The sequence below is a fragment of the Bidens hawaiensis genome, unplaced genomic scaffold, assembly GCF_021521415.1.
Source record: "Bidens hawaiensis isolate Kalapana, Puna unplaced genomic scaffold, B.hawaiensis_p1.1 tig00052169_1, whole genome shotgun sequence".
In the NCBI taxonomy this organism is placed as follows: domain Eukaryota; kingdom Viridiplantae; phylum Streptophyta; class Magnoliopsida; order Asterales; family Asteraceae; genus Bidens; species Bidens hawaiensis.
This window is the reverse complement of record NW_027499360.1, coordinates 62,613-89,758: the sequence shown is the minus strand read 5'-3', so window position 1 is coordinate 89,758 and position 27,146 is coordinate 62,613. Positions and strand designations below refer to the sequence as shown.

General features: G+C 33.5%; 2 protein-coding genes and 1 pseudogene across 4 annotated transcripts; all 3 read right to left on the bottom strand.

Moving 5' to 3' along the window:
- Nucleotides 1–302: 302 nt before the first annotated feature.
- On the bottom strand, nucleotides 303–1,595 carry LOC143599421 (UPF0481 protein At3g47200-like). Its single transcript, XM_077077380.1, has one exon. The coding sequence runs from the start codon at nucleotides 1,593–1,595 to the stop codon at nucleotides 306–308; it is 1,290 nt and encodes a 429-aa protein (XP_076933495.1). The 3' UTR covers nucleotides 303–305.
- A 9,504-nt stretch (nucleotides 1,596–11,099) lies between these two features.
- On the bottom strand, nucleotides 11,100–12,388 carry LOC143599420 (putative UPF0481 protein At3g02645; annotated as a pseudogene).
- A 10,781-nt stretch (nucleotides 12,389–23,169) lies between these two features.
- On the bottom strand, nucleotides 23,170–26,725 carry LOC143599424 (uncharacterized). 3 transcript variants are annotated; one of them, XM_077077384.1, is made up of 9 exons: nucleotides 26,606–26,725; nucleotides 26,380–26,484; nucleotides 25,454–25,542; nucleotides 25,231–25,369; nucleotides 24,956–25,030; nucleotides 24,343–24,464; nucleotides 24,192–24,267; nucleotides 24,041–24,100; nucleotides 23,170–23,417 (listed from the first exon to the last, which is right to left on the bottom strand). In XM_077077384.1, exons 1-9 carry the CDS (start codon nucleotides 26,606–26,608, stop codon nucleotides 23,277–23,279), a joined length of 810 nt encoding a protein of 269 aa, XP_076933499.1. In that variant the 5' UTR covers nucleotides 26,609–26,725; the 3' UTR covers nucleotides 23,170–23,276. The 3 variants fall into 3 exon arrangements, with proteins under 3 accessions (XP_076933499.1, XP_076933500.1, XP_076933501.1); XM_077077385.1 differs by having other exon boundaries at nucleotides 26,380–26,518; nucleotides 26,617–26,692; XM_077077386.1 differs by having other exon boundaries at nucleotides 26,380–26,494; nucleotides 26,617–26,692.
- Nucleotides 26,726–27,146: the final 421 nt, after the last annotated feature.

Below are 27,146 nucleotides of genomic sequence, written 5' to 3'. Positions count from 1 at the left end.
TTGTTTAAAACTCCAAACTGACTTCATCTATAAACCAAACGCTCCATTGAGAGAGACTTGGATTTCTTTGGAATTTTAAATTTCTATATACATGTTGAAGTAATTTAAAAAGGTAACTGATGCAACTTAAGGAAACCAGCTCCAATACATTTCTTCATTTACAACCAATCAAACAAGTGTTAAATTAAAGTAATAATGATTCTAATTTTATGAATTTTATAAATGATATTAAGTCTTAAGTACATCTAGTCTAAAAGTGACAAAGAAAAAAGAAGATAAAACTTACAGTAAATAGGCTTGTTATTTCATGGAGGAATAACGGTAAAGATGGTCTGAACCACTGTTAGAACAAATAGGATTATTCCAGCAACCAGAGCAATCATACTCCATGGACTGCCAAAGTAATTCCTCTTCAACATCGCTATATTTTTCGTCCAATAACCTTCATAGTGATTATTCAATGCTTCCCACTGATTTTTGTAAAAGAAATTCTCCAATACAGCATCTTTGCACATGCTGTTGATGAAATTAGCAACTTCTTCATCTGAACCCAGAAAGTTAAGAAGGACTTTCGAGTCTACCAACTTGGCAACATCTGGTTGAGTATCCACCAACGAATCCAAGGCAAAGGCATATGATGTAACATAAGCATCATGATTTGAACCCGACTGCTCATATGCAATGAGATTCCTTAAAACCAAGTCAGTGTTGTCATCAACCTTTAACACCGGCATTTTCAAAATTGGTTTACTCCAAAACTGAAAAACACATTGCAGCCTATTCAGTTTCACTTCCATCCCCATAAGCCATTTTGCATTTTTGTTCGGTTCAAAGCTCACCCCTGCCCTATCAAGATCTGTAACCGAAGGGAATATTGTTCGGAGGACTCCACCTTTTGTAATATCAACCGGAGGCTTGTAAAATTGATGTAGAAGACTAAGAATATGACGAGGTTCATTTATAGGAATATAGTTGATAGTGCCTTCTATTTTAAAGATGTTGACGACATCTAGAAGTGGATGGATAAGTTCAAGAAGGGAGTGACTAGGATGGTATTTCAATAAAGTGCACTGAAATATTTCCTCAAGAACAAAGAATGGGATCTGGTTTTCTAGCAATACCAAATCAAACAATAAGTTTTTGTATAATAATATTCCTTCCTTATTTTGGCTCTTATCATTTTTCTTAAAAACAAATAAGAATTCAAGTATGAAACAGGCATCCACAATCATCATGTTGACAAGTTTAGCCTCATTATAGAACTCCAAAGCATAAAAATCCTTGATTTTTTCCTTTGACTCGTACATCTTTTGTACACATAGTTTTAACATATTCTCTTGTGAGCATTCTCTTGTACGTTGCATTAGGTTAAACATGTAGCATGGTTTATGCCCTTCAAATGCTTGCAACTTCTTGTCTCCTCTGTGGAGAGGTCCAATAGAGACCACTCGAGGCTCAAAAGATCTTGGGTTAAGATCTCGTAGTATATCAGGTGCCATGTAAATTGATGGGCGAGGTCGGCTATTTTTGCACTTTCCCTTTTCGACAATAACATCAAGAAGTTGGTAGGCACGGTCCTCCTTGGTGCTCGTCATGATCCCTAAATGAGCAACAATACATACGATCCACCAACGGATTAATAAACGGGTTGGATTAACCGTTTGGTGTAAAAGCTATCAAAAAACGTATAATCTACGTGTTAAACCCTCTTACAACTTCAATACAACGTGCTCATCCACTGAATTGATCGTTGCATGCTTAAAATTTTTTACAACCATTTATGACCTGCGGTCCCTTTTAAAATGTTTAAAATTTTATTACAAATCGTCAACCGGATCTAGATTTACTTATTGCATGGACCACATTCAGGTTATTTGGTTTTAAGTGTCTCAAGATTAATATTGATTCTTTGATGACAATAATTATATGAATAATGTTTGAATTCATCAATTTTAGCATGCCATCCCACTCATGACCCAACCCATTTGACGCACCATATTGTCACCCCTAAGATGTTCCATCATCACCATCATCATGATTGAAAATCAATGTTTCTCAGAATTGAACCGGACGTCGATCCGGTCACCTTACTGGACACATGTCTGCCCAGGTCAAAGGTGGGACCTGATTTTAGACCCAACAGGCAACAACTTCATAATTAGTTTTGAAAGGTATATACAACTAATGTTGGATTAATATTGAAAGGCAACAACCGATTCTACTTGTCCAAACTCCAGATCACCTCTTTCCATACTGAATGTTCTTTAATTTCTACAGCGCTTATGATTAAGTTATATTGTTGAAGATTGCGTACTCAATGTTATTAATGTAGTTTTCGTTTGATTATTGAAAGAGGAAACAAAAAACTAGAATATATAGCAGTTAGCATAGCTTATTAATTTCAAATGTTAAAAATATCTTTCAACTCATTAATTTCATATGCCAACTAATTTTAAACGGGTTTTTGCGGGGCCGACATTAATTTCCATATGCCAACTTATTTTAAGTGAATGTTAAAAGTATCTTTCAACTCATTCGAAAATATCCTATTTAAAAAGCTCCTTTCAAAACAGTTTATATATAACTTTCGAGAAGAGCCGAGTTTGCTAGTATAAATTTTGAGTCAGCTCGGGGGAGTTTTCTCGTTTGGTTTGCGTAGATGGTGTATATATATATATATATATATATATATATATATATATATCAATATATATATATATATGCAAGAGTTAAGTATTATCTTAGCTTAGTTCGAGCTTAAATTTAAGCATTTTACAAGTTTTTGAGCGGAGCTAATTTGTTAGTTTTTCACGCTCAACCCAAAGCTAAAGCGAGCATAACTCGTATGTTAACGGCCCTAGCTGTAATAAAAACACTTTCACGGATCAAAAGGAATATATACACACCAATATTATATATTTTATAAGAATTTCAAAGAAAATTATTGAAATCAAAATTGAACCCAAAGGATGGAATGGAACAAAGAGTAGATTGTACTATCAATCTTAATCATTATCAATAGAATTAATTTCATGGTCGGTACCTTACTACCTTTGCTTTGGGAGAGGGGTGCTCCTTTCAACTTAAAGTCTAGCATAATATCTTATCAATTTTGAACTGTCACATAAGTTTTAACCTAAACTACTCTAGACTACTCTAAATGGTGGTGTCAATCTTTTTAATCATCCTAAAACTTTTTAATTTTTAATTAAAAATTAGCAATAAACTATAAATAATTAAACTATACATAAATATAAATCATTATAAAAAATACATAAAAATTATATTCCCAGTTCTATCGACTTTTAATTTTCATTTTCATTTTCATTCTACTGTATCATGAAAGTTAATTTATTTCATCATATTTTGTCATTTCAAACACACTTTCTAGAGCATGCCCCTGTATGTTACACGTTTACTCCCCACATTATAAAAATTAGAAGTTGGATCCCCAACAGTTTACATCACGTAACACTGGTGTCCTTTGAAATGAATGGACAGTAGTGTTTGAGGTTAAGACTTAAGTGCACGCACATAGACTATTTTATCCTTGGCAAAATAGAGTAAATTACAGATTTTGTTCTTTACTCAAACATAAAAAATTAAACATTTATCTTTTAAAAAAAATACTCGTATCTCAAGCAACAAAAAGTGCATATTATTATGAATTTACGAGTATACGTAATTACGTAGAACAAATTAGACGTACTAGCCCTATATTCTTAAGTTGGTGAGAGTTTTTTATCGTTCCTTTGGCAATCTTCCAAAACCAAAGCAAATTCATCATTGCTAACATCAGGGGGATTGTTAACAAGGTGTAATATCCCAATGGATAAAAAATGGATAAAACACTAACTTCAATGTGCCAAAATGGACGGGTCAGATATGTGTTTATACGAGCCAAGTCGTTTATAATATACTCGAGATTGACTTGCTAAAAGCTATAATCAAGCCAAGCTTAAATGAGCTCAAGCCTAAAAAAGTAATCTTGTTTAATAAACGAGTCCCGACCCGAACTTCACTTATCGAGCTCAAGTTGGCTCACAAGCCTATTATTTATATAACTTTAATATAATATATTTAATATGTATTTATATAATATCTATTATTATATATAAAAATGATAAAAATATCAAATAACATATATTATCTTTATATGGTCAAGTTATTCCAAAAAATAAAAAATAAAAAGAGTGAGAAAGATTTGTGGTTTAATAAAACACCTAAAAATCATAAAACATTAATAAAAATCATAACTCAAAATTTAAAATATAAAAATAGAAAAGTAAAAAAAACAAGAATGTTTCCCCTATCTTTCTCGTTCTCACGTAAAAAAAGATCATTATGTCTTTTTTTAATAGTTTTGTTTTTGTTTATTTTCGTCGTTGATTGTTTTTTTTTTCTTTTACATTGTGTCTTTTCTTGATATTGTGTTATAGTGCTCAACATTATGTTATATTTTTGCGATATATTGTGTTTTTTATTATATTTATCATTGTATTTATTGTTTATTGACTTTTCTGACCATAAAAGTTCATCCAAACAGTTTTTTTATATTTCTTTTATAAAGGTCATAAGTAAATAAGCACCTATAACCAAAAAAACACATTTTTGAGTTAAATAGGCAAATCCCAAACACCCCCGTAGTATTGTTGAAGATCACCGAACATGGTATATTTTTCATTTGATTACTTAATTAAAAGATGAAACATAAAATTATAAAAGAGTTAGGCTAAACGTACCCCCCCCCTCTCTACTTGTAATACTACTCCCCTGAACTTTTATTTTCTTTAAGAAATTTATTTGACGTAATTACTCCCATATAACATTTTTTTTTTGCATTTTATGGTCTCTCTTAAAAATATTAAATTAAAAACTATAAAGTTATTTTATTTTATTTGTTTATTTATCCTTAACTTTTATTTCATTTAACAATTTTGTTTGACATATTACTCTCATTTAACATTTTTTTTTTGTATTTTATGGTCTCTTTTTAAAATATTAATCTAAAAATTATAAAGCTTTTTTATCACTCTTTTGTGTATTGTTTTTGTCACACCCCAAAATCGTTAACTTGGCAACGGAAGACTTAATTTTGTTAATTTGGGCGGTGACAGACGCTGTTCAGCCAATCATATTCAAAATAATGAACCATTAGTTGGTCTTTATTAAATATCAGAGTTTTACACGTGTCAAACATGAACGGTTCTATTTTAAATTACAAGTCCAACTATCATTCATTCAAACGCATAACACAATTTTCCCGAATCCATCACGAAGCATGCATTTTCTTCATTTACCTGAAAAGTATGTTAAAATAATTTTGTCAACACGAATGTTGGTGAGTTTCTCAATTAAAAACCACGATGTAACAGTTCTCGACTTTACACCCATTTATTCATCATTCTTATCAATGATAATTTTCATTATTCACCATTCTTATCAATGTGAATTTAATTTTCCATTTTTCCAAACATAGCTATATATTTCTTAAACAAAACGTGTTAGTTGTAAACGAGCAAAGAGTACAACACATGTATGACTATCAATATGATAAACCTGATACATACCAAAATCAAAATATTCCCACCTTTTCAACCAGAGCGACTGGAAGAGTGGGGGGTGTCGCCCCGATAGATCTACCAATATTTTTAGGCCCTTTCTCTCTAGGTTAACGGTTTTTCCTTTCATATTGACTCATCCCATTTAACACAATTTGTAAAATATATAGCCCTTTCTTTACATACTTTTCCCCCAAAAACATTTATAAATCAATAAAACAAGGGGATTTATGAGAAAACTCACCTTTGCCTCAGCTCAAATAACATTTATGTGTGATAATATGCCAATCAACGGCAAGATCTTATTAATAGTCATCCAAATGATAACCGGATTCCTATGTTTAATACCAAGTATATTAACACATAAACATAGATACAAATGAAATCCTATCATAACTTAATTTATTTATCCTCACGTGTCTTATTTATTATAATTTTAATAATTAAGTTACAAACTTTTATTGTTTAGGAAAAATCGTAACTGAATCGAATGTTTTAAAATATCTTATAAATATATTGGAACACCATAGTTTCAAATAATCGTTGTAAAACTAATATATGATTTTGAAACTACACTTGGACGTTATTTAATAAAAGTATAAATAGTTATTTTAAACTATAATATTCTTTTATTAATAGACGAGTGTTTGAATTCTGACAAATATATTATATACAACTTTCTTAACAAAACATAACATAATCGTTATTATTATTTATACCGAAACGTGTTATATTAATATTCTTAATATAAAAACTTTGTTTTCATATTTTATATAAAAATTTACATTTTCTAAAAGTATATATTTATTTTTAATATTAATTGTGGTCACTATCCGGTTAAACTATTTCAGTCCAAATATCGTGTTTATAAATATATACAAACACACGAAATCGTCCAAGTCTCAATGTACCATTTTTATCACTCGATATTATCTAGCGGTTTTCTAAATAATTATTAACAACATTTTGTCCAAGTTATTTTCGATAACAATATTTATATTAATTTTCTTGTTATCTATCTTTTTCAACACTTAAAGATATACCTCCTCGCGTACGGTTCGAGTCTATAAATCTGCTCAAAACCCGCATGAAATGTGATCCGGGTATACCAACGCGTTCATTTTTGCGGCACGAACGTTTCTCCGGTCTCGGATCGTCCATATGATACCTCAAAACCTACATGCAACTCATTTTAAGAAACTATTTTTGTTCTAAAATTTGACCAGTAACTTACGAAGCTTATAACTCACCATCTAAACTTCTGATCATCGATCCCTTCGGTGGAATCAAGTATCCATACATTAGAAAGGTTCACCGAAAATTTCAGCTCAATCCGACGGTCATATCTCCGGGAATCTTCATTTCTTCAGAGCTGCGTTTTCAAAATCCGCCCAGCGAACTGAACACTAAAACGGGTTTAGAAACCCAGCCTAAGCAACTCCGATCCTCATCTCCGCCGTTCAAAGTAATTATCTATGGGTTATGAACCCACTGTAAAAATATCAAGATGATCGGACCGTTAGATCTTCGGTTATAGACCGATCTTTGTGGACATGTAAGACTAATACAATCTGTCCAGATTTTAAAACGAGTTTTTAACAAACTTAAGCTCAAATTTTGGACAAACGGAGCTTACCATCGCGTTCGGGACGTCGAAAAATGGTTCCGAGTAGAAGACGGGCTTCAGCCGCCACCGGACCACCGCGCCGGACCACCACCGGCCACCGTCGGCCGCCGCCGGACCGCCATCGGCCGCCGGCCACCTTGCTTGAATTCTCTAACCTCTCTCTAACATTCTCTCTCTAAAATGCAGAATTATGAGGTTGAAATGAATGTAAAGTGGGGGTAGGCCCACTTATATAGTGCGGTTTTAAACGCGTTTTGCGATCGCATTTCGATCTCTCGCTTCAACGAACCCGCTATCTATAGTGACGTTATATTTTCCAAATATATTTCGTCAAAATGTTTATTTCAATCTCGCCTTAAAATTGTCTCGCTAGCCTATGATTTCCGCTAATAAATTATTGATGATCGTTACCCCCGGTGTCGGTTCAGTTTTACTCCGAAATTAATAGAACTAGTGTAGTTGTTTTTCCCAAAAACAACTCATCCAAACTTATGGTGTCTATTTGATTTATTTTATCTAACTAATAAACCTCAATTATGGAGATAATATCAACTTTTACAAGCTCATCGGTACATGGGATTTAACGACCGTGTTCGAAAATACTAATTTGCATTTTACCGCTTCGGTATAACTCAGAATTGAGCCACGTTTTCGCCTACGTTCTCGGTTTTCGATCCTATAAAATATTCAAATGGATTCACCCCTGGACACTTTCTCGAATGTCAGGTTGAATTTTCACATGTTTAACCGAATACGTTCGTTTCTCCGTCATTTATCACCGGAATTTCTTTATTCTGTCTCACTTCTCACATGTTTTACAATATATATATTCCCTTCATTCTTAGCTTAAAATAATATATTTAACTTATGGGTCTTAGTCTTCACTTAATCCAGCCTAAACATGTCTTAATCTCATTTATGGAATATAATAATACTTTTTATTTTGTCGGGTATCACATTCTCCCCATCTTATTTGAATCTCGTCCTCGAGATTTGACTAAGCATAGAGGATATAACATTCTAATGCTTTGCTTCAACTTGCTATCTTGTAAGTAACTTACCATTATATAAATTCTTTATCGTCACTAGGTGCACGTTTCTGATTTGAATAAAATCTTTAGTCGGTATTAACGACAATCTCTTCAATCTTCCCTGAGATGACAGCGTTAGCTACTTATCATAGTATGGGTTTTTCTATCAAGATCCTTAACTAACTCCATATCATAAGTCAAGTAGTTATCCTTATGAGTGAAACTGTGCTGTGCATAAACACATACTCTACTTCATTATGTAAGCACACACCCAAATTTTGATAAGACTATCAAAGTAAACTACCAGATCTTGCCTCTAGTTTAAGCACTGGTTCTTTGTGGTTAATCATTGTCTCTGACATGAGGAGGAATTTATCTTGCCGATATCCGCATCCATATTTACTATTCTTCTAAGTTAGTCTTTTCCGAAATGATAGTAGCCGGTCTTCAGACGAACTACTAGAATTTTGTGCATTCCGCGTTCTTGAAAAGAGATTTATGCAAACGCCTTCTCTTTATGGCGAGTCGTAAATAATTCTGTCCTACAATTATCTCTTAGAGTCTAAGGAATCTATTACACTTTAAGCACAAACATTCATTCAGTATTACATAAATGCTAAATGTCATTATACAGAAGAACCTAAACATTTAATATTTCTCTACCATGAAAGGTTGGTAAATATTGTACGCTGGAGTCAAATAGATTATGAAAACAATGATGCCACAATAGGGTCAAAGAATTTGTAGACGTAGCTACAATGATACTTAAGGATCTTAGAATATTCCGGTTGCAAACGTTGCACGGTATTCGAAGAATATGAAGTTGATAAATATACAAAGGATAACACCTTAACACTATCTTTGTTTGACAAGGAGTTGTTACTCGTTAACGTTTTTCAATAATGCAATCAGGATCAATTATGGAAGGTAAGTCTTTCACATAGTTCAACATCACTATATACAATTCGGCGTGACTATATATAGTTTGTCGTGACTGTGTTTATGAATATGGTTTGTATATATACTTTACCAGGGAATGGTATGCGTGATCAACTGATTACATGGAGTTGTGTGTGAACTACTATCACACTTTGTTATAGCATAAGTACTATGTATAACTTAATATGACTTCACAATACAGACATCCGATTAAGATTTGATCTCTAGTGTTAAAAGTATTGTATAATACCCTTTAACATATGATTGGTTGTGCTTAAATATGTATATTTATTATTTCTGTCTAAACGCACCAAGCACGCATTTTCATTAGAGTGCTCAAATTTTCACAACGACGATCTGTTAATACAAAATACTTCGGAGTATGATTCTTCTATTATTGTTTCCTTAATAACCAATTTCCCCTATTTGTTTAACCTAACTTCTAAAAAGAAAAAACCGGTAGATGGTACCCTTGACATGCGAGCTGCAACCAGTGACCACGATGACTCGATGAGACCAGGCGAACCAACATCGACTGGATTATGTTAGCCCTTTCATACAAGATACAACACACAAACTCAACAATAATAAATTTTAAATAAATAGTTTACGTAAATAATCTAATTAGTGAAAAAACATATTTGGATTAAAAGTTTAATCCGTTGAAAACATGTTTGATTGTTTCTATTTAGTTTGCATATGGACTCCTAGTGGGAGATCCAAAGTTCGATATGGATCGTTTGAACATTTATTTATTTCCACTGCATTAAACCATTAAACTGTTTTCATTGACTGTTTTATTAAAACTGACGTACGAATCGCAACAAATTTTTCATATACTCCTCTTCGTTTAATTCCCAATGAAGAATTGAATTATTCACATCAAGTTGATATATCAACCAATTTATTCTAGTAGCAATTGCTAAAAGAGTTTGAACAGTGACTAGTTTGGCCACCGAAGCAACACTATCATGACAGTCCACGCCAGCCATTTGAATGAAGCCTTTTGTCACAAGCCAAGCCTTGTACCTCTCCACTTTTCCATCGGGTTTATATTATACCTTATAAACCAATTTTTAAGTCAATAGCATGTTTTCCTCCGGGTAGGTCTTCGAGTATCCACATGTCATTTTCTTTAAGGGCATGTATTTTTTTTTTCATAGCGTCTTCTATCTTTCATCCTTAACTTCTTGTTGAAATCTTTTGGCTCATCGATAGAATCGATTGCTGCTAAAAATCGTAGGGTGGCCGGAGCCAGCGTCGGTGCCGAAAATCGTGACCTAGGATGATGGGAACATTAAATTAACATTCACTAGCTGACAAACTGGTCCTCCAACTTTATTCTTATGTAAAATCAAATAGATCTCAAAATCACCCCTTTGATTATCAAAAGTAATTACGGTTATCCTTTAACTTTACTTATTATTATTATTATTATTATTATTATTATTATTATTATTATTATTATTATTATTATTATTATTATTTTTACAGCTAGGTTAAATGGTTAAATAACTTGAATCGATCATATTGTCAAAATAGGTCCTAATACAGATGCCTTAATAGTTGTTGAACATTTCAAAATACATAAACTATAAGCACACATCCAAACATAATTCAAGTACAACATTACACAAATAAATGACATGCTATAAGCACCCAGCCATCCACATATGAAAACCGAGATGCAAATCACTTGTCCACTTGAGACCTTGAACATGTAAAACATAAGCAAATAGTTAGTGTAATACTAAGTAAACAACCATATAATTACCTAAAATATATTTTAAATTCTACAAATAAACACGTTTAAATGAAATCAAATATGATGCTAATTCGTTTGAATTCTATGAATGGTACGTAATAACTCTTAAGTACATCTAATTTAAAGTGACAAAGAAAAAAGAAGATGAAACTTACAGTAGTAATCTGCTTGCTGTTTCATGTAGGCTTAACAGTAAAGATAGTTTGTACCACGGTTAAAATAAATAAAATTATTCCAGCAAGCAGAGCAATGATATTCCATGGACTACTAAAGTAAGTCCTCCTCAACTTTGCTATATTTTTCGGCCAGTAACCTTCATAGTACTTACTCAATTTTTCCCACTGATCCGCGTAATAGAAATCCATCAATACAATTTCTTTGGCTATGTTGTTGATGATATTAGCAACTTCTTCATTTGAACCCAGCCGGTTAGAGAGGACTTTCGAGTCCACCAACTTGGCAACATCTTCTTGAGAATCCACCAATGTATCCATCGCAAAGGCGTATGATGTAACATGAGTACCATATAGACCTGTCTGCTCGTATGCAATGAGATTCCTTAAAACGAGCTCAGTGGAATCAACAATATTTAATACCGGTATTTTTAGAGTTGGCTTACTCCAAGATCCAAAAGAACTTGGAAAACCATATAGATTCACTTCCATCTCCATCAGCCATGTTGGATTATTGTTAGGTTTAAAGTTCATCCCTGCCCGGTCAAGATCTGAAGCCGAAGGGATTGTCGAGGTGAATTCACCTTTTGTAACATAAACCGAAGGCTTATAACATTGATGTAGAAGGCTAAGAATATGATGAGTATGCATAAGAAAAACACTGTCAATTTCTATTTCTGCTTTAAAGACGTTGACGAAATTTAGAAGTGGATTAATAAGTTGAAGAAGGAGACTTCAGGGTTATATCTCAATACAGTGCACTGAAATATTCCATCAAGAATAAAGAATGGGATCTGTTTTTCTAGCAATACCAAATCCAAAAATACGTTTGTCGATAGCAATATTCCTTTCGTGTATAGATCCACATCAGAAGCCCGCACCTTGGATAGGAATTCAAGTATGAAACAAGCATCCATAATCATCATGTCGACAATTTCAGCATCATCATAGGTCTTCGTCCAAACATAACTCGCCTTGATTTTTTCAATTGAAGCATACACCTTCTCTACACACATTTTTAATATCTCCTATGGCGGGGATTTTGTACGTCCAATTAAATTAACTAAATACCTTGCTTTCTGCCCTTCAAATGCTTGCACATTCTCATCTTCTCTGTGCAGAGGGCCGATAGAGACCACCTGAGGGTTCAAAGAACGTGGGCTCATATTTCGTAGCGTACGAGGTGCCATAGAAATTGATGGGGGAAGTTGGTATATATAGTTCTCTTCTTTTTTGACATGGTAAAGAAGACCTTGGATGACATTGTCCTTAATCATGTCTACGTCTCCCATCTTGGGGCTCATCGTGATCTCTAAATAAGTAACAACACAAGCAATCCATCAACGGATTAATAAACAGATCGTATACTGGTTGTACAAATATTAAGGTTAACCGCTTAAATGTTAACTTTAAAATAAAAGCATATAATCTTACACGCTTTAAACTTTCTTACAATATGCTTATAGCATGTCAATTAACATGTTCAAACATTTGTTACAACCTATTTATAACTGCCGGCCCGTTTAAAATGTTTACAAATTTCCAACCGGTTTAGATTGATGGATTGAATTGAATGGTCGTGTTAAGTGATGTGTGGGTTGAGAGTAGTGTTTTAATGCTTAGTTTCATATATTTTAGTTGCTTATTAATGTTATGACTTTGTGATAATGTTTTTTGTGGGTGATTGGAGCTTAATGGAGCATCTGACTCCATTTGAAAGATTTGTATAATGAAGATTAAGCAAGTTCTAAGGTGCCAAAAAAACGTGGGAAAAAATATCCCAATGTACAGAACCAGGTTATTAGTAATTATTATATCTGAAGCCCAGGGTGATTACTTTTTCTCATTATTGTTTACGATCAAAGTATTTGCTTTCTAAAATGTTTTTACAATTAAATTTCTTTCAAACTACTTGAAATCGTTTGTACGTCCAAGTTTAATTAATTAGTAATTAAACAATACTTTGTTAGCATTTTCCACTGATTTCTTATGAAGTCGACCTTACTGACCATTACATCTACATTATTTAGGCTATGAACTTATTATATGGTTTTAATTGTATCCAAATTAAAACGGATATCAAATAAATATACGAATAATGTTTAGATTCATCTTTTTTTTTTTGAAATGGCAACCCACAAACAAATTTGAAGACAATATGATTTTCGAGCCTAAACTTTGTTCTAATTTTCACGTGGTGGTTGTCGACAGTGGTGGTTGTCAACAAGTGGTGATGGTGGTGTTTGGGTTGAGCTTTCTGACAAAAAAGGTTGAGTTTTCTAGCCAAAAACGATTTTTCGGCAACCCGCCACTAATGCAGTTAATCTTTTGTTAGCCGAGGCTCGTTGCACTACGTGAATATTGGCTTTTGGCCACACACATGCTCTGGGCGGTTTGCCACACCTCGGTCTAAATGTGTGGCTAAAGGTCGCTTTCGCCACACATTTGTTATTCGTGTGACTAAAAACGCACCTGTTAGAACTAAAAACACACATGTTAGAACCATTAGCCACATAAATTAGATTTTTGTGGCAAAAAATCACACCTGCTGGAACATTTAGCCACACTTTTTCAATTCGTGTGACAAAAAACACAGTTGTTCGAAACCGTTAGCCACACTTTCATAAAAAAATGTGACTTTTACTAGCCACACTTAGTAAATTATGGCCAAATATGATCTACGCTCACAGTAGTTTGATAACGATGTGGTTAAAAACTAATACATATGGCCACACTTACGGGTATATATGACCATAGAGTATTGTTTGTTAGCCACTTATAAGTTTTATGTGTGGCTAAAAGTTAACGGTGACAGCAAACAAAACGTGTGACCGTTAGTAGTTAATGGCCACACTTTAGTTGTTTCATATGTGGCTAAAAGCTTATACATATGGTCACACTTACGGGTTTATGTGACCATAAAGCATTATTTTATAGCCACTTATAAATTTTATGTATGGCTAAAAGCTAACAGTTACATTAAAACAAAAGTGTGACTATTGATCATTAATAGCCACATTCTAATTCTTTTGTGTGACCAACCAGGCATCCACCCTTCAGTAACCAATCTGAACCCTAATCCATCACCTGATTCTAATACTTTCATCACTCATAACATCGATTGAAGCTCATCTTGGTTAGGTAGGTGATTTATACTTTAATTTTGAGAAATTTGGGTGTTCGATGGTTTGAATGTAAGCAATTAGGTCTTGGATTCAATCGATTAGTATTTGTTCTAATTTAAACAATCTTGATACAAGTTGCAAGTGACGTTTTTGAATCTTTACTTTTTATCATTGTTGGATTTATATTTTCTAACGGGGGTTTTTAACATGATTAATTAGAACCCTATTGATGTCATAAACATGTTAGGGTTTGAGTTTTGTTGAGAACAGTTGGCTGACAGATTCGTTCTCATTTATTGATTGGTCCGTAACTCGCTGTTAAACGATGATTATTGATCGATTGTTGATTTTAGAATATAGTATTCTGAGTCTAGTTTCCAGAAAGGTAAATTTTGTAATTTTTGGATGAGTGTTGAAATACTTTTTATGATTTTACAAAAACATATGTCAAAGCTGATTCGGGGAGTTATATTCTGGTCCATTTTTCGGACACCATAACCCCCTTATGACAAACCCAAATGGGTTGGTTCCACTTATGGAACTTAGTATTATGAGTTTAAAAGATAACCCAATCGGTCTTACATAATTTGGTTTAATGAGTTGATAGAACCATTAAACTATTTTTTGTTGCGCGATTTGCTGAATTGTTAGTACCTATCTGTAATGGTTGAATTATTGTGAGTTTTCTATGCTTGAGAAAAATATAATAAAAATTGTTTGAGAAACCGGATTCATATATCATACTGTGGTAAATTTTGTAGAATTTATCCTTAATCTTTTCTTTGTGAATAAAATCAGTTTGTACATGTCATAATCTGTCTCGTGAACTGAATGATCATAAGTTAAGTTGTATGAAGAATATTTGGTTGCTTTGCCATGATATGATGTGTGGATACATGTTAGGACTTTCGATACTGTTGACATTACTTATTATCACCAACGATTCATCGGGTCAAATTTGTGTTTGTGTGTGAGTTCATACGTGGGTCTTAGAGTCATGTGTTGTTGAACATACTCTCATAACTTAAAACACTTGTACTAGGTAACAGTTAGCGAGTCAAATGCATTCATTTGGTTTTGAGAAAACTCTGTTACACGTAACACCAGGTTTTGGATTGAAAACACGGACATACTTGCATACTGGTTTTGAAAACACTAAACGTTTTCCTATACTTATTTTCTGGATTGAAAACACAAAACGTTTTGAAGTATTGGTTATGTAACCTGCTGAAACGGGCAAAAACGAGCTGAACTGCTGATTTTTTATTGCTGAATTGCTGCAAAACTAGTCAAAACGTGCTGAAATTGACTGAAAAATCGATGAAACGAGCTGTTACGTGCTGAAACGAACTGAAAACTTGCTGAAACGAGCTGTTTAACATGCTGTTTGTTGTTAAAACGAGCTGTTAAGTGCTGAAACGGACTGAAAATCGCTGAAACGAGCTGTTTAGCATGTTGTTTGCTGTAAAAACGAGCTGTTAAGTGCTGAAACGAGCTGTTAAGTGCTGAAACGGACTGAAAAATCGCTGAAACGAGCTGTTTAACATGACGTTTGCTGTAAAAACGAGCTGTTACGTGCTGAAACGAACTGAAAACTTGCTGAAACGAGCTGTTTAACATGCTGTTTGCTGTTAAAACAAGCTGTTAAGTGCTGAAACGGAATGAAATGTCGCTGAAACGAGCTGTTTAGCGTGTTGTTTGCTGTAAAAACGAGCTGTTAAGTGCTGAAACGAGTTGTTAAGTGCTGAAACGGACTGAAAAAACACTGAAACGAGTTGTTTAACATGATGTTTGCTGTAAAAATGAGCTGTTACGTGCTGAAACGAACTGAAACTTGCTGAAACGAGGTGTTTAACATGTTGTTTGCTGTTAAAACGAGCTGTTGAGTGCTGAAACGGACTGAAAAATCACTTAAACGAGCTGTTTAGCATGTTGTTTGCTGTAAAAATGAGTTATTAAGTGCTGAAACGAACTGGACTGGAACATGAACTTTAATGATAAAACTAAAACATTTCCTCCGTTGTCCTTGTTCAAATAAAAAAAAGACCCGAAACCCGTTTTGACCCGTTCCGACCTTGACCCAATTTGACCCGGACCCGTTATGACCCAAACCTTTTGACCTGACCCGTTCCGACCCGAACCATAGCAACCTTTTTTTTAGTTGACCCGTTTTTCAACCCTAACCCGTTCTGACCCATAACCCGTTTCGACCCAACCCAACCCAACCCATTTTCCACCCCGATGTTTAATGTATATCGACGGGTTAGGCGAGTTGTACATCTTAAGACACAATTTAAAATTATATGCATAATGGGCCATTAGAGATTTCAAGGCCCAATATATTAGGACATGTATGACTTGTTTTTGTCTATTATGGTCTAATATGACTCCCTATAACACGATATAACCCTTAAATATATAATGTTACATATCACATGCCATAATAGGCCACTAAGAGATTACAAGCTCTAATATGGCCCATTAGAGCGACTATGACATGAAAAAGGCTATAATGGGCCACTAACACCAACAAGGCCCAATAAGACCTATTGATGAAAGTATCACATGTTATCGGCCATTAACATCTAACTATGACTAATGACATTCCTATACAACCTTCTTAGAGCAACTATGATGTGATAAAGGCTATAATGGGCCACAAACACCAGTTAAGGTCCAATAAGGCCCATTGATGAAAGTATGACATATTATTGGGCTTTAACCAAACTATGACTCACTAAACTCATATTCAACCCTTTTAGAGCAACTATGACATGATAGAGACTACAATGGGTCACTAATAACAATCAAGGCCCAAGACGGCCCATTAATGCAACGAATGACATGCTACTGGGCGTTAACACCAACTATGAGTCACTACACTCCTATACAACCTGTTAAATTAACTATGACATGATATAGATATATTGGGCCATTAACAACAATCAAGGCCCAATATGTTCCATTAATAAAAGTATAACATGTTATTGGGCGTTGACACATGACTATGGCTCACTACACTCATATACAACCTCCTTGTAGCGACTATGACATGATAAGGTGATATAATGGGCCACTAATACCAATCAACGCCATTTGATGAGACCAACTATGACTCACTACACTCCTATACAACCTGTTAACGTAACTATGACATGATAGAGACGATATCGGCCATTAATAACAATCAAGGCCCAATATGGCCCATTAATAAAGTATGACATGTTATCGGGTGTTGACACATGCCTATGGCTCACTACACTCATATATAACCCTCTTGTAGCAACAGAGACATGATAGATGCTATAATGACCACTAATACCAATCAAGGCCCATTGATGAATGTATAACATGTTGGGCCATTTACACAAATCAATGCCAAATAAGGCCTATTGACGAAAGTATGGTGTGTTTCAGGCGTTAACACCTAACCATGACTAATGACACTCCTATAAAACTCTTTTAGAGCAACTGTGACATGATAGATGCTATAATGGGACACCAACACCGATCAAGAACTAGTATGACCCAATAATGAAAGTATGGTTTATTGGGTGTTAACACTGATTACTACACTCTTATACAACTCTTTTAGAGCAACTATAAATATCACTTGTATTTATTTTATATGTTTTTATATTTAAAATACAATTTTTTATATTATTTAAGGTTTAATTAGTTGTTATATATACACACACACACACACTAACAACTCTTTATTTTAATTATTAAAAATAAAATAAATTCATATATAGTTCATATTAATTTCACTTCCCTCAAAACTTCAAATTAAATTCAACCCCCTTTTTGCTTTAAAAAAATTTTGAATTATCCTCCTGTTCTTAAATTTAATTTGACCACATATCTAACCTATCTTTTTTTCTTTCTCTTCATTCCTTTTTATTATTCTTCTTCTTCATCTCTTTACACCCACCATAATCCTCAATCATTAATTCTCTAACTCACTCAATTCTTAACCAAATCCTTTGATTCCGGGCTCTAATGTAATTATTTTTGCGAGAGGAATTCACGTGTGGTGTCGGTTTCCATCAATTCTATCTCGATTTTTTCCGGATTCGTGTTGAGTGTGAAGAACCCTAAGAACCAAGTTTGGGGATTTTCAATTTTAAGTGTTATTCTTGTAATTGAAGCTTAATACATCTTCTTTCATCGCTAAAAAGGTATGTATTTCACTTGTTTAATGACAACAGTTTGCTGACATATTCGTTTTCGTTTATTTATTGGTATGTAACTTGATTTTAAACGATGATTACTGAACTATTTTTGATTCTAGGATATAGAACTATGAGTCTAGTTTCCAGAAAGGTAAAGTTTGTAATTTTTGGACATGTTTTGAATAGTTTTTATGATTTTACAAAAACACTGGTCAAAGCTGATTCGGGGAGTTATATTTTGGCATGTCTTTCCGACACCATAACTCCCTAATGACAAAACTAAACGGGTTGTTTCCAGTTCTGAAAGTTAGTATTATGAGTTTTGAAGACAACCCAATTGGTCTTGCACAATTTAGATTAATAAGTTGATAGAACCATTAAACAAGTATTTGTTGTGCAATCTGCTGAGCTGTTGGTACATATCTGTAATGGTTGAATTATTGTTAGTTTTGTATGTATGAGAAAAATATAATAATTTTTTTTTGAGAAACCTAATTCATATATTCTACTGTAGTAAATTTTGTAGAATTTATACTTTATCTTTTCTTAGTGAATAAAATCAGTTTGTACACACTATAATCTGTCTCGTGAACTAAGTGATCATAAGTTAAGTTGTATGATGAATGTTTGGTTGATTTGTCATGATACGATGTGTGAATACATGTTAGGACTTTTTAGTACAGTTGACATTGATTATTATCATCAACGAGTCGTCGATTCAAGTTTTTGTTTGTGTATACATTATGTCTAATGTGATTGTGCGTGATAGTCGTCGTGCTTTGAGGTTTCGCCTCACATTAACCCTTTACTAGTTATGATGCTAATATTTTAACAATTTTAGGTTCAAAAAGTTAAAGCCGAAATGGAAAAAGATGAAAGGAAGTCAAGAAACGAGTTGGAAGAACGAATGCAACGAATGGAATAAACGGAAAAAGAACTTAAGGAAAATGAAGAAAGGAGGCCAAAACAATTTGATTAGTTTATGAGAAAGTTTGAGGTCGGTAGTAATTAGTAGTAGTTTCAAATATTTTGAATTCATAACTTATTAGTGAAGGTTTGTTAATGTAAACTTGTTTTGAATTTATGTTATTGTGTTTGTTAAACTTATGAAATAGCCACATTTATCTATGTGTGACCAAAAGTATGATAATAGACACACTTTATATTACAAAAGCATTATGTGTGACAAACGGTAAGACAATGGCCACACCACAAACTACAAAAGAGTGTTTGACTGGCAACTTTACATTTTTAGCCACATTGACAATAACCTCCAGTGTCTATATGATATGATTAGCCACACAATACCTCACTATGTGTGACGAAAAGTTTGACAATAGCCACACTTTAAATTACGAAAAGCATTATGTGTGACAAACGGTAAGACAATAGCCACACTATAATCTACAAAGGAGTGTTTGAGTGGCAAGTAAACATTTTTAGCCACTTTTAATGTAATATCCAGTGTCTATATAATATAATTAGTCACACTATTATTAAATTTAAGTGGCCATTGATTTGCTATATCCACACGGTATAGGTCACAATGCATGCTTAACACAACCCTATTGGCCACATTATTATAAAATTCATGTGGCTGAAACATTAATTCATGTGGCTCTATGCGTGCAATGGTCACTCATAGTAAATAGTCATGTGGCCATTTTCTACCGTTTAGCCACACTTATTGAAGGGCCAGCAACTAATGCATGTATCCTTTAGCCACACTTATTACCACATAAGGCCACTAAAAACTGTGTGTGGCCATATCATACCCACGATGTCGCGACCTTTGGCCACATATGACCTGAACCAAATGTGTGTAGCTAAAGGCCTACGGCCACATTTTTTCGTGTGGCTGAAGGTCAATATTCACGTACTGTTGTGAACAAATATATTAAAATATGGGACTGTGAACAACCAACTTATTAATTTGGATTGTTAAATGCTCCATAGTGAGAATTATTTATATCCAATTTTTCAGTTAAAAATTATAAAATCAGTTAACAATTTACCAGATGCAATGTAAATAGATGATGAAATCTGCTTTGTATGGTTTTCTTCATTTTCTCCAAACTCCAAATCGCTTCTTTTCCATTGTGAGTGTTCTTTCTTCTGCCATTATGAATTATCAAGATTATTAAAATGTTAAATTATCTTAGTACGAGTAGTGTGAGAAATATATCCCGACCATCGACAAAATCATAATTAGTAATAACATACTTAAATTGTTTTTAATAAGTGGTAGTTTGAGAATTTTTGTGCTGCATTAGTTGTTAATGTGTGTATAATATTTTTAAGAAAATCGGATTTAAATAATCCCAATTGTTGATTATTGACAGATAACAGTCCCAACTAACCAAATGTCCATTGACAATCTTATCTTTTAACCTATTTTCATGATCTCATACTAGCAGAATCCTAACTTCGTTAATATGTTGAGTATGTGGCATGCCAACGTGTCAAAAACATGCTTATGTGGGCATGTGGAGGATACGTTACAATCATCTTCTCGCCCCCTTTTTCTCACCACCACGCGCCATCCACCACCATCACATGCCCCCCCCCCCCCCCCCTCACCCTTTGATAGGAAATTATATGAGAGAGAGAGAGATATATATCAAAGTGTAAGGTTCATGCAAGGAGATGTTATAGAAAGAAATGCAAGAAACGATTCTAATCAATTACATAACTTCCTTTTATTTTCTGAATTAATAATCAAAAGCGTATATTAGTCATATACCATTTCTTTTCTGTTTTGATAACTATTAATCATTATTAGAAGAAACTTACAAATCAATATATTATTAATATCTCAAAATGGTTAGTTTTTAAATTTTGATTCAATATTAATACGTTCATCATAAACCATCTTCGAAAACCATTTACGAATTTATCTAACTCTCAAAAGATTTTCAGTTCAGTACCCAGTTCGTAATACCACAAACACAATGCATATATTAACCTACACATGACAATAAAATATCCCACATTTGTATTTGTAATACCACTTACACGTTACATATATGTACCTACACGCTACACAGAACTAAATATATAAACTATTTTTTATTTCCACATTTAACTACATATAGCAAATGACAAATCATGTTAATATCATACACTTGTAATACAATAAGAATAAGTAGTATTATTGAGACTAGAGTCTAGAACTCATAGGGAATCAAATAGATTTATGGATGAATCAAGGTATGTAGTATGATACTGAGTATACCATATCAAGTTGTTATGTATGGATAATGAGATTTCATTGATACAAAGCTAATTCCAATAAACTTATTAGAGGATCCCATTGGTGTGCACCTAGTAGAATTGAACCTACGAATGAGTTGGGTGCTTTAACATTCAACCATGGAAGTTTAGCGGGTCATCGTGAATGACCATATTTCATTTCAAATAGAACTTTCAACTAAAGCAATAAGATGCTTAAATAGATTTCTTTTAGTTCTAATAAATCGGGAGGAATCTAATGACATGACATGAATTCAATTGCTGGATTTTAGAACCGGGAGAGATCGTAATACCACCATTGTACATAAAAATAAATATAGTATTTTACAAATTTGAAGTAATACGAATGAAGAAATTTGATTTTTGATTTAACAATATTTTTGATTAAAAGTATCAATTAAAAAATAGCATATAAGGTTTTTTTAGTTAATTTGTAACTTTGAATTAGTGAGTAATAATAACAAACAAAACAAATGATATTAATAATTCTTGTTAAATTTCAAAAAGCCTACACAAAAAAGCTCAAATTACCTTCTCTTTTTTTTCATTAAAATCTTGGTACATTAAATCTCTTTCTAATTACAAATTCCTCATTATAATTTTAATCCACTTATTACACCTAATCAATGGCTTAGATATATTTTTTTTGCATTTCTCAATATAATTTCATTTCACACGTAATCATATACATATTAGTCATCTGATTACCTGGTAAAGCAGGAGGGAAAAAACTACAACAACAATTAGCTTATTCAGAAGTATATATATTAATCAGAAAATAGGAGTTAAAGAGGTTTTTGTTGAGCAAAAAAAAAAGCTAGAAATCATAAATGCATGGAATTAGAAGTAGCTATTATGAATTATATCATGATTTTAACAATTGCAATATCAAAAACTAGAAGTTAATTAAGTTACTTACCGAATCTCAAAATCCAGTAGCAAGAGGGAATGGTGGATCTGAACAGCTTGGAGACACAATGACAATGGCTATTTAACCCTTTTTTTAAACGGTCAGTCAGGCGGGTTTTGTGGGGCCGACATATTCATATGCCAACTTACTCTATTTTTTATTTATTACAAAACTTAAGAATTAAATATGTTTCATTATTCTTAATCTTTCATCTTGAATCTATGACATAGACGCTGGTATTTGTTATGAAATGTCCATCTCTATATGATATTGGTATCAAAACAGTACCACATGTTGTGATATTAAGGCAAACATAGTGGGTCAATTTACTTAATTTATTTTATGTTATGAAGTTTAAATTTGATTTTTATTTTCTAAAATACTCTTCTTTTTTAATTATTAAGGGGAAAAAGGACATCTCACATGCGCTTAATTCCCAAAGCTAACGCGCAACCACTACAAGGAGCTTCCGTGTTACATTTTAGATACAGTTTAGAGAACATGCATGTTACTTTAGAAATGCGGGGAGAATATGTTCAATACAAACAAACTTTAGAGAGCATCTGAGCAATTAACTCAACAAAAATCTTTTGGGCAAATTCTAACCTCCAAAACCAACGAAAATTGTATATTATTACCAATTTTACGAGTAATTACATGGAACATATGAAACATGGTAGTTTAACCTTGATTACAAATCAACAATAAGTTTCCATAATTAGCTCTGTTTTCTTAACTTGGTGAGAGTTTTTATCATTCCCTTGGCAATCTTCCAAAACCAAAACAAATTCATCATTGCTAACATTGGTGGGATTGTCAACAAGGTGTAATATCCCAATGGATAAAACACTAACTTCACCTGAAAACATGTGCCAAAATGAACGGGTCAAATTAGGGTATAAACGAGCTAAACCTCTCATAAGCTACTCGAGATCCGCGAACTAAAAGCTCGAATATAGCCGAGCTTAAACAAGCTCGAGCCAAAAAAATAAGCTTGTTTAATACATGAGTCCAAGCCCGGGCGTCACTTATAGAGCTCAAGCTGGCTCGCGAGCCTATTACTTATATAGTTTTAATATAATATATCTAATATATATTTATATAAATATCTTATAATTATATATAAAAAAATATGAAAAAAAATGAGAACATATATTTTGTTAGATATACAATTTTTAACTATAAATATAAAAAAAATTAATTAAAAATGTATATAAATTAACTAATAAATAACATACAAGCCGGGCCCAAGCTAGAAAAACTACTCATGTAAGTTAAATGAGCCGAGCTCGAGCCTAGTCAAGCTTTGGGCTTAGCTTGACTCGACTCGTGTGCACCGTAGGGTCAGATAAGTTGGATGATGGGTATGGTCAAATCAAGAAGGTTACATGCATCAAACTTACTTTTTGAACAAATTATGACCCATTTGACCAAGTCAACCCATTCATAAATAAAAGGCCAAGAGTCACAAAAAATATTTACCTGATCAGAATGTGTAAACAGGTGGTAGAATAAGAAGACGAACAAGATGACCCTTGCCACCTGCACGAACTCAACCCCGTCAACATTTATCACCAAAAAGACAATTTTACCCTATATAAAGAAACTTAGGGTATAATAGATTAGGCATTACCAGCCACCCTATAAACATTGCAACACCATTCAACAAGTAAAGTGTAGAGTTCTTCTTCCCAGCTACATCTAGATACCTACATATACATATATAATAATCGATTTTTGGAACTTTAAATGAATCATTGAATGTTTATATGTCGATTTATTACCATCTTAAATTCACAAAGGGCGTTGTGATCTCTGTGAAAAGAACAATAAGGATGTAAAACTGAACTTGACCGCTTACAAGGGATTGAATAATTGCAAACAAAGAGAGCCCATGGTGCATTATCTGTAATGGACCAAGATTAATATTATCAAGAAACTAATAAAACGAAGATATTGTGTCAGTTCAATGGCCATAATTATTAGTTTTGTATCTAAAATGACTAAATTACGCCTGATTTGTATATGTTGACTGTTTGACCCAAGCTACATTAGTGCTAAAGTATGCAACAGGGCAAGCCTGACCCGTCTTCATTTGACCAAAAAAAAGATCTAGCATGACTAAATTACCCCTGAACTACATATGTTCAGTTTGCTTAACCCAAGTCAAACTATACAATAAGTCGAGCCTGGCCCGTGTCATTTGATTAAAAAATGGTCTAACATGACTAAATAACCGATGAATTTAGCACGCTTAGTTTGTTTGACCCAAGTCATAGGATACAACGGGCCGAACCTGCCCCGTGTCATTTGACAAAAATTTTTTGTATAAGATGACTGAATTACCACTGATTTATATATATTTACTTTGTTTGACCCAAGTCAAAGTATACTTACATATTCAAGACCGCCTAAAGTTGGATAAGTCCATATTATCATCGCCAAGTCTGAAAAGAAATAACCAATTGACATCTGCAACAATATAAAAACAAAAACATCATAAACACTGTATCGTTTTTCACCGTGTGATCACACTTTAGTTTTACAGGAACGGGGCCCACAATCATATCTATGTCTCACACTAATACAATTATGCAAATATAACCCATCATTCCATCAAATAAAGACAGTAAATAATAAGTATTTGATAGAAGATAACAACAAAGACGTACCCCAAGTAGAGTATCGGATGCTGCAGATGATCGGTTAATAATCAACTCCTCTTTTGAATCCTCATCAAAAAGATCTGTAAAGACCAAAAAGTACATAGAACCAATGGCTGCAAAAAGTGCATGGAAAGTAGAAAAGCCCCTAAAAAGATAAATCAATATCAAGTTAGAAAAAAATATATATAAGAAAAAAAAAAGTATGTATCAAGATAAAACGAACACAAACCTGTTTTTCCATTCGAGTTTTTGCTTGTTTTCTAGTTTGAGAAAACCTTTGAAGATCAAGGGGCTAATTACGCCTGTAAGTTCATAGGCCTTCAAGACAAGATCATAGAGCACATTAATATTCATTGTCAAATATTAAGGTTATGATAATTGCAACTTTGACTTGAAGTTGCAGTATTTGGTTTACAAGTGATAATTTTGATTATCATGATATATTATGTTTGGTAGAATAATTCTGTTTATCATTATCTTACCAGTTAAAGGCTTGGTTTTTGAAACCAAACTTAAGGGTCAGATAATTAGGGGTGTAAATGTGCCGAGTTGCTCGCGAGTTATTCGAGATCGGATCGAAAAGCTTGAAACAAGGCAAGCCTTATCAAGCATAAGCCGAGCCCAAGACTCAAAATAAGCTGGTTTAGTTATCGAGCCCAAGCTCGAGCCTTGTATGAGCACAGATCGTTTAGGCTACACAAGCTTAAACGAGCCTCGTGTATTTTTAAGTTTTAAGTCTGTTGGACTTCTATATATTAATTTCACACTACACAACCGAGCTTGAGCCGAGATTTGGCTCGTTTAAGGTTCTACACAAGCTCCAGCCGAGTTTAAGCTCGTGTAAGATTTTTTTCAAAATGTTTAAAAAAGTATAAAAATTAATTAATAAGTAATAAACGAGCCAAACCTGAGCATGAAAACACGGCTCACAAGCTTAGAAAAAGAACTCGAAACAAGCAGAGCTCAAGCCTAGTCAGGCTCAGCTCGGCTCGTTTACACCCAATGAATCAATTCTGAATAACCAAACTTGATATTATCTAAAAACAAATTCAACTACCAAACTACCAAAGGATAAATAACAATTACTTCTATACCCTTTAAAACCTTAATGAATATCATACATCCAAACACCCATTAAAGGAGACAAATACTTACAATTTTACACATGACAATTCCCCCAAAAACCGAAACCAACCACCGGATTTGATTACTTGAAGTTGCATGATCAGCAATAATACTATAACCCATATTACCATCCATGTGCTTTCAACTTCAAAATCAAAAAATCACAAACCTTTATTAGAATTAAGAAAAACCCACATCAAGATCCACATAATAACACAAACCCATATTAAAAGTTGCAAAATTGGTGAAGAAAAAGCATGAACTCACTAGGGTTTTGTGAATATTTGACCTGTAATTATTCGAGATTTGAATGAGAATTTTGAAATGTTGTAAGTTTTGACTCGAGGTGGAGTATGTGTGTGTGTGTAATCAAAGATTTTGTATATCATATGTTTGGGTTTAAAAGTGGACCTACCAGTGTCTCACACCCGTAACTGTATTTCATTTATTCCGGTCTTTATATTCTGTTAATATTGTAAAATTACAAAAAAAAGAATGATGTATAAACTTTGGATTACAAGCCATCATGACGGCGGCCAAGCGATTTGCCGAGACGGAGAAGCAACTGGGTAGGGATCTTCCCCAGAGTACACATCTCTACACGCAGAGGACCAGAGAAAACAATGTTCGGATCGCCCGGCAGAACAAAAAGAGGAAGCTAGGTATTTTGCAGTCAAGGGTAAACTTTGACACCTCATCCAGCTCTCGCCCTCTTGTTGGCGGAAGGGATAACACGCACCCTTCAAGCCGAAAACACCGGTGGACGCCACTCATCAAAAGCGTCACGGAGATATTTG